The sequence below is a fragment of the Salvelinus alpinus genome, chromosome 24, assembly GCF_045679555.1.
Source record: "Salvelinus alpinus chromosome 24, SLU_Salpinus.1, whole genome shotgun sequence".
In the NCBI taxonomy this organism is placed as follows: Eukaryota; Metazoa; Chordata; class Actinopteri; order Salmoniformes; family Salmonidae; genus Salvelinus; species Salvelinus alpinus.
Genome location: NC_092109.1, coordinates 1,897,278 through 1,905,071, shown reverse-complemented (window position 1 = coordinate 1,905,071; position 7,794 = coordinate 1,897,278). Strand labels below are relative to the sequence as shown.

The window sequence follows — 7,794 nt, the reverse complement described above, 5'->3', positions numbered from 1 at the left end:
TGAAATGGAGTTGATCTCAAAAAATGCAATATATGAATTTGAGTGGTAATTTATGCTACATTTTCCCAACAGCCCCATTACTCAACTTCACAGCCAACCAGAGGAAAAGCATCAATTGAACTAGGGAGTAATAGCGAAGGCCTATAGACAAACACAAAATCAGGGGTGTGTTCAGTTCAACGTTTGCTACGTTGCGTGACAGTTTGAACTGAATTACGTGTTTCCCCAAAACGTTGTGCATCGTTCAACAACACCTTTTGGGGTACATTTGCTCCCATTTGGTGGGTGTGGTGAGGTGTGACCTGATCAATTTGGATGTGACGATTTGAAATCGCAAAATTCATGCAGTACCCCAAACACTTTCTCCCTCTGGGCCACCACTGTTTCTGTTAAATTCAACTTTGCACACCGTTCTGTCGTACTGAACACGCCCCAGGGTTGTGCCTTTCATTCCATTAGTTGGCCACAAAAACCTAAATGTATTAAGTTTGATAACTAGAATAATTTATAATGACAATGGTGTACTACTGTATACTGCACTATCCAGGGTTGGGTAGATTACTTTCTAAATATAATCTGCTAAAGTTACTAGTTACCTGTCCAAAATTGTAATCAGTAACATAACTTTGGGATTACAACCTGAGTGACGTTATCTGATTACTTTCCATTACTTTTGGATTACTTTCCCCTTGAGGCATTAGAAGACTACAAAAAGGATCCATCAAACGCTTGTATCATCATAGTGGTCTCTGACTTGTAGTCAGACTTGCTCAGGTGCCACGAACTTAAACTTGTACCTTTTTTCAATGCTGAATTGAATGTAGTTGAGAAAACAGAGTGGTGTCAATTATTTTCTTCTCGCAAACATCCTTTCTGAATTTAAAAGTAATCCAATAAGTAATCTAGTTTTTTAAAAGTATCTAATCTGATTACAAAATGTGTTTTTTTGTAATCCGTTTGCATGTAACTGATTAAATGTAATCGGTTATTGTTACGTCCCAATCATGGCAGCAGTACTCTTATTGTGAAGGATTAAAAATATATATATGACTCGGAAGTGACGATTAGTGCCGCTGGCTTCACGTGAGTGAAAATAATTCAGGCAACACTATTGAGTGTCAAACGAGTTAGCTAGGTACATGGTGGTAAAATAATGTGTGTAACACTGGCAGATAATATTATCTAGACAAATTACAATCAAAACACCGTTAGCGAAGACGGTGGTTGCTAGATAGCAGGAGAGCCGATACAGAGCAAGTACCCTGTACTTGGCTCGCATTAACGCAACAGCGCTGTGTGTAGGACTAGCTTTAGCTTGCTAGCTACTATTTCTTCCAGCGAAGTTGCTCTGATGGCGAAAAACACTCTTTCGTCTCGATTCAGGAAACTCGACATAGATGAATTTGATGAGAACAAATTCGTTGATGATCACGATGAGGCTGTCGATAATCAGGGACCGGACGGCACGGAGATAGACAACCTCATCAGGATATATCCTTTACGTTCATGCCACCATGTTCGTTAGCTAAATGTGCTAGCTAGCTTGCTAACTATGTGATTTGTGATTTGATAATGGATTTTGTTTAACTCAAATCAAAATGCTCTTTTAATTTCTGCTCATGCTGACATGTATCTTGCTAGGTAGGTAGCTGATGTTGTGCAAATATTTCGGTTTAGGTTGCTAGTTAGCCAATGCCTGGAGGATATCCCTGGCTGAACTATCCTAGCGCTGGTCCAGACCAGGGCGCCGTCCAGAGCTATCGGAACCCGAGACTCTAGCTACTTGTTAGCTAGGTAACTTAGTTATGTCTAAACATAGCTGTCTATAGCTAGCATGCAACGCACCAGCAGTTGCTGCACTGTTAATGAGGGAATCCCTATGCCGTTTGATTTGGGTGAGACGGGAGTTGCAGGGTCTTCATGGCCCTCTTATGTTTATTTCGAGTGAGCCACATTCAGGGCAATGACACCAGTAGAGGATTTGCTTGAGGCAGGAAAATAAAACATGTTTACTCCACATTGTGAGGAACTATAGCTATCTCTCTGCGTTTCATCCTCTGTGTGTCATCTTTCTCCGTTTGAGAGGTAGCACTCTGGTCAGGTGAGCTGGAACCGGCTGTGTATGATCAGACACCTCTGTGAGCTCTTGAAATGGATCTCACATACTGGCAATGGCATCAACACCCTCTGTGATAGTCTTTCTCACTAGCCGGCTACCACCCGGCTACTCAACCCTGTACCGTTAGTGGCTGCTGCCCTATGTACGTAGACATGGAATCACTGGCCACTGTTTACATACTGGCTTACTCATCTCATATGTATATACTGTACTCTATTCTACTGTATTTTAGTCAATGCCATTGACATTGCTCGTCCCAGTATTTATTTATTTATTCCCTTTTACTTTTAGATTTGTGAATTGTTAGATACTACTGCACTGTTGGAGCTCGGAACACAACATTTTCGCTACTGCTAAATCTACTAAATATGTGTTTGACTAATACAATTTGATTTGGTGGAAAGAATCTCTGAGCATCGGTGCACCATTAGCTGCAAAAACTTGACGTACCCAGTTGCAGCCCACTTTTTGGAAGCAAACCACTCCATTTCGTCCCCTCTGTATATCGGCATCGAACACATATCCGTCCCTAGGAGAGGGGGTGACCTTGACAATTTATTAAAATGAGATGCCACCTGGATCTTTCATTTAAAGACCCTTGCTCCCTTTCGTCTCAATGTAGACTTTGATCAGAAGCCATTCTTCTGATTATTGTATTTTTTCTATCCATTGTAAATGTTTGTTTCTATGATTATATGGCTGGATGTTTGCTTTTTTTTCTTCCATTTCTGTAAATCAACCAATGAAATCAAGCCACACCCGGCTATGATTGCAGGCACCTGTGTGTCTTTTAAAAGTATATAAATTAGTGACCCGCAGAGGTTGTCATTATACCCTGATGAAGACCGCTTGTCCGTCAAAACATTGGTTCTAAAATAATTGCATCTGAGCGCCTAGTGAGGCTCTTCTTTTCTTACTCCATTAGCCAGCACCTCGCCTAAACAGGTGTGTGTTTCTTTTGCCTCTGTTGGTGGGAATAAAATGTGGAGAAGTACAATGTTCCTGCCCTTCAAACCTATTTAGGATATGGCAATAGACGGTGTTAAATTCCTTAACCGACTAATGCACAGGAGACACGATGACAGCTTTTCACCTTGCTCTGCGGAACCCTCCTCTCAACACTAAGAATCCAGCAATAAAGGTAAGGGGCCAAGACTTTCATTTGAAATTCTTGCATCATGTAACTTTGTGGGAAGGTACACGATATATACAAAAGTATGTGGACATCCCTTCAAATTATTTTATTCGGCTATTTCAGCCACACCCGTTGCTGACAGGTGTATGAAATTAAGCACACAGCCATGCAATCGCCATAGAAAACATTGGCAGTGGAAAAGCCTTACTGAAGAGCTCAACTTTCAATGTGGCACCGTCATAGGATGCCACCATTCCATCAAGTCAGTTCGTCAAACTTCTGCCCTGCTAGAGCTGCCCCGGTCAACTGTAAGTGCTGTTATTGTGAAGTGGAAACGTCTAGGAGCAACAACGGCTCAGCTGCGAAGTGGTAGGCCACACAAACTCACAGAACGGAACCGCCGAGTGCTGTAGTGCGTAAAAATCAACTGACCTCTACAGAGTTCCAAACTCAAATCAAATTTTATTAGTCACATGTGCCGAATACAGTGAAATGTTTACTTACGAGCCCCCAACCAACAATGCAGTTTCAATAAATACGGACAAGAGTAAGAGAAAAGTAAAAAGTAATTAAAGAGCAGCAGTCAAACAACAATAGCGAGACTATATACATGGGGGTACCGGTACAGAGTCAATGTGCGGGGGCACCGGTTAGTTGAGGTAGTATGTACATGTAGGTGGAGTTATTGAAGTGACTACGCATAGATGACAACAGAGTAGCAGTGGTGTAAAGCGGGGTGGTGGTGGTGGGGGGCACATAGTCTGGGTAGCCATTTGATTAGATGTTCAAGAGTCTTATTGCTTGGGGATAGAAGCTGTTTAGAAGCCTCTTGGACCTAGACTTGGCGCTCCGGTAGCAGAGAGAAGTCTATGACAAGGGTGGCTGGTGTCTTTGACAATTTTTAGGGCCTCTGACACAGCCTGGTATAGAGGTCCTGGATGGTAGGAAGCTTGGTCCCAGTGATGTACTGGGCCATTTGCACAACCCTCTGTAGTGCCTTGCGGTCGGAGGCCGCGCAGTTGCCATACCAGGCAGTGATGCAACCAGTCAGGATGCTCTCGATAGTGCCTCTGGAAGCAACGTCAGCACAATAGTTGTTTGTCTGGAGCTTCTTGAAATGGGTTTCCATGGCCGAGCAGCTAAGATCGCCAAGCGTCAGCTGGAGTGGTGTAAAGCTCGTTGCCATTGGACTCTGGAGCAGTGGAAACTTTTTCTTTGGAGTGATGAATCACGCTTCACCATCTGGCAGTCCGACGGACAAATCTGTGTTTGGTGGATGCCAGGAGAACGCTACTTGCCCAAATGCATAGTGCTAACTGTAAAGTTTGGTGGAGGAGGAATAATGGACTGTGGCTGTTTTTCATGGTTCGTGCCCCTTAGTTCCAGTGAAGGCTAATCTTAACGCTACAGCATACAATGGCATTCTAGACGATTCTGTGCTTCCAACTTTGTGGCAACAGTTTGGGTAAGGTCCTTTCCTGTTTCATCATAACAATGCCCCAGTGCACAAGCGTAGGTCCATACAGAAATGGTTTGTCGAGTTGTGTGGAAGAACTTGACTGGCCTGCAAAGAGCCCTGACCTCAACCCCATTGAACACCTTTGGGATGGTAACTGCGAGCCCAATCACATTAATACTCGTGGCTGAATAGAAGCAAGTCCCTGCAGCAATGTTCCAACATCTAACATCTTGCTCTGGCACCCCAATGGTGGAACAAACTCTCTCACGACGCCAGGTCAGCGGAGTCAATCACCACCTTCCGGAGACACCTGAAACCCCACCTCTTTAAGGAATACCTAGGATAGGATAAAGTAATCCTTCTAACCCCCCCCCCCCTTAAAAGAGTTAGATGCACTATTGTAAAGTGGTTGTTCCACTGGATATCATAAGGTGAATGCACCAATTTGTAAGTCGCTCTGGATAAGAGCGTCTGCTAAATGACTTAAATGTAAATGTAAATCTAGTAGAGAGCCTTCCCAGAAGAGTGGAGGCTGTTGCAGCAGCAAAAGGGGGGGCCAGCTCCATATTAATGCCCATTAGTTTGGAATGAGATGTTTGACGAGCAGGTGTCCACATACTTTTGGTCATGAAGTGTGCTTTGAGTCAATATTAACATTGGTTTAGAATGCTAGCTCATTGCAGGAGAGGCTTAGCAAGCATCCCAAACATGTTGCCTCTCTTGGGAATCTGCACTGGTGTAAATAACTTTTGTAAACACTCTCTCTTGCTGTCTTGTTCTGTCTTTCAGGAAAGGGCTCTGGCAATAGTGCTGAGAGTGTTGACATCATTTAAGTCAAGTGATATTGAGCCAGCCGTCAAGTCTCTTGACAGAAGCGGGGTGGACCTGCTTATGAAGTACATATATAGAGGCTTCGAGAAGCCCTCCGACAATAGCAGTGCCATTCTCCTACAGTGGCACGAAAAGGTGTGAAAGCTATATCTGAACTTGTGCAATCTTTAAACTCTCGTCCACCTAATGTTCATGGAAATATGATGCACAGGAGGCTACTGAGGGGAGTTTGGCTCATAATGCTATCAAACACAAAACCGTGTTCAGCCATTATGAGCCCGTCCTCCCCAATTAAGGTGCCACCAGCCACATGTGTTTGATCATTTGTCTCTTCCCCTCTTTCGTCACTCAGGCTTTCGCAGTTGGGGGCTTAGGGTCAATCGTACGAGTTCTGACGGCCCGAAAGACCGTTTGAGGGGACGGGCTTAATCACGTGGAGCGTCTCGGCTGACCACTGGCAAGAGGAGTGACTGCCTTCTGTGGAAGGGAAAATTAGATTATCAGAATTTCTTACTGAAAAAACCCTTACACTACATAAGTTAAAGACAAAACACAAAGGGAACATTTATTTTTAGTTTCAAAATGTATGGGATAGCTGTAATTTAGGACAGGATGATACGTGTTCATGTATAGGATGATCATTTTTACCCAATCACGAGTTATTTGCTCGTTCTTTATTGCATTTCTGTTCTAATACTATTGAGAAGCATCAGCATGTTTCTTTGAGGGTGGGGGAAGGAAGGAAAAGAGACATGGCAGGTCAAAGGAAGAGTGTGCATTAAGTGGTACTGTACCTTTATACCAGTGTGTGTGTGTGTGTGTGTGACAAATTCAGTGTGCTTGCGAGTGTATGTCTGTTATGTTAGTGTAATATTTCATTTTTTTCTCATTGTCATTTTTGTACAGACAGAAGTACATTTTAATATAAAGAGATTGAGATTCAATTAATTGGTATGCAGGGTGGGGTATATTGAACAATGGGGGATTTTGTTGTGAAGTGCCTGCTGCAATAAAACTGGAAACAAGTGTCCTTGTCATTTGCCCCTCTCTATGGGAGCCAAATTCTGTTATTTTGACCAATCACATCGGCTATTTTCAGAACTGATTAGCGGGGGGAAAATATCAGTTGGGCTGGCTGTAAACACCGCTTTGTAGATTCAGAATTGTGGTAGTGAATTTGGCTGTGGAACCTGTATTCCTGCTCAGATTGAACACAACCACGGCATGTGTGACGAACTGCTCTTTCCACACTAGGGGCTAATATTCTTGTGAATCTACAAACTTTAGTTTCAGAGCAAAATCAGTCAACCAAATAATATAAATCATTTTTAGTTTGCATATTCTACGAGCAAGCACGAAGCAGTGTTTTCAGTAACCCAGGCTGCCCTATGCACTTGTGGAGAGCTGTGAGGATTACAATATGGTGAAAATTCCATTTAGTCTACCGCAGGGCGAAGTGGAGCTAGATGGTAACAAGTGCATAGGGGTCAATTTGGTATTGGATGTTTGCGTGACAATAGCCCTTAAGTGCAAAATCATGTATATTTGTGAACGGTCAATTTCAGGGCAGGACATCAGAGGGAAAATTTGGTGTAAAAGGTTACATTTATTAAATGTGTGAAGTTGTGTTGGCGGCAGGAAACAAATCAAATGAATGAAAGCTGCCTCCTATGCTTAACCAGAAACGTCAAGCTCCAAATGACCTCTTCACACAGGATTTTAAACAGCTACACCGTACAGCCACCCAGGGGTGTGTAATTCTAACAGACACACAGACATAACCACCATTGACACATCAACATGTGCATAAACCCCTTCGAGAAATATCACCTAAACTGAATTATGCTGTCAGCATCAACCGAGGACTTTTATATTTCGTTTTTCTTTTGAGAGCAAGAAGAAACTGGTACAAATCATCGCTGTGCCCATCGTTGACTGGTGGCATATAATAATAAATGCTATGGAACAAGACGTGGTTTACCATGTATCAGTTTAGCACGAAATAGCATGCAAAGTGGGGGACATTGACTTGGGGCTCCATTCAAGCCGTATCGCGTAAATTCAGCGCTACAGCCTGATTTAAAGGCAACCTTTCTACGTTAGCGGAGAGCGCATTCACGGTAAACACTGCGTACAGTATGTCGGCTCAATCAAAAATGACCTGTACATTGCTATTGTGCAATCTCTAACGCTTCAGTGATACAGATCAAATAGAGTTCTTACATTGGTTTTGGTTAGAAAACTATCCCT

At 43.0% G+C, this 7,794-nt stretch overlaps 1 protein-coding gene across 1 annotated transcript; it reads left to right on the top strand.

The window, feature by feature from the left end:
- The first annotated feature begins 1,064 nt into the window (after window positions 1-1,064).
- On the top strand, window positions 1,065-6,570 carry LOC139551997 (actin-related protein 2/3 complex subunit 5-like protein). The gene is made up of 4 exons (XM_071363336.1): window positions 1,065-1,492; window positions 3,189-3,260; window positions 5,503-5,679; window positions 5,897-6,570. Exons 1-4 carry the CDS (start codon window positions 1,352-1,354, stop codon window positions 5,957-5,959), a joined length of 453 nt encoding a protein of 150 aa, XP_071219437.1. The 5' UTR covers window positions 1,065-1,351; the 3' UTR covers window positions 5,960-6,570.
- Window positions 6,571-7,794: the final 1,224 nt, after the last annotated feature.

What these genes read in the sequence shown, in the direction of transcription:
- LOC139551997 (XM_071363336.1), top strand. Translation starts at nt 1,352, where the DNA reads ATGGCGAAAAACACTCTTTCGTCTCGATTCAGGAAACTCGACATAGAT. An exon ending in TAGACAACCTCATCAGGATA is followed by an intron (nt 1,493 to 3,188) that starts TATCCTTTACGT and finishes GACTAATGCACA; the next exon opens with GGAGACACGATGACAGCTTT. An exon ending in TCCTACAGTGGCACGAAAAG is followed by an intron (nt 5,680 to 5,896) that starts GTGTGAAAGCTA and finishes TTCGTCACTCAG; the next exon opens with GCTTTCGCAGTTGGGGGCTT.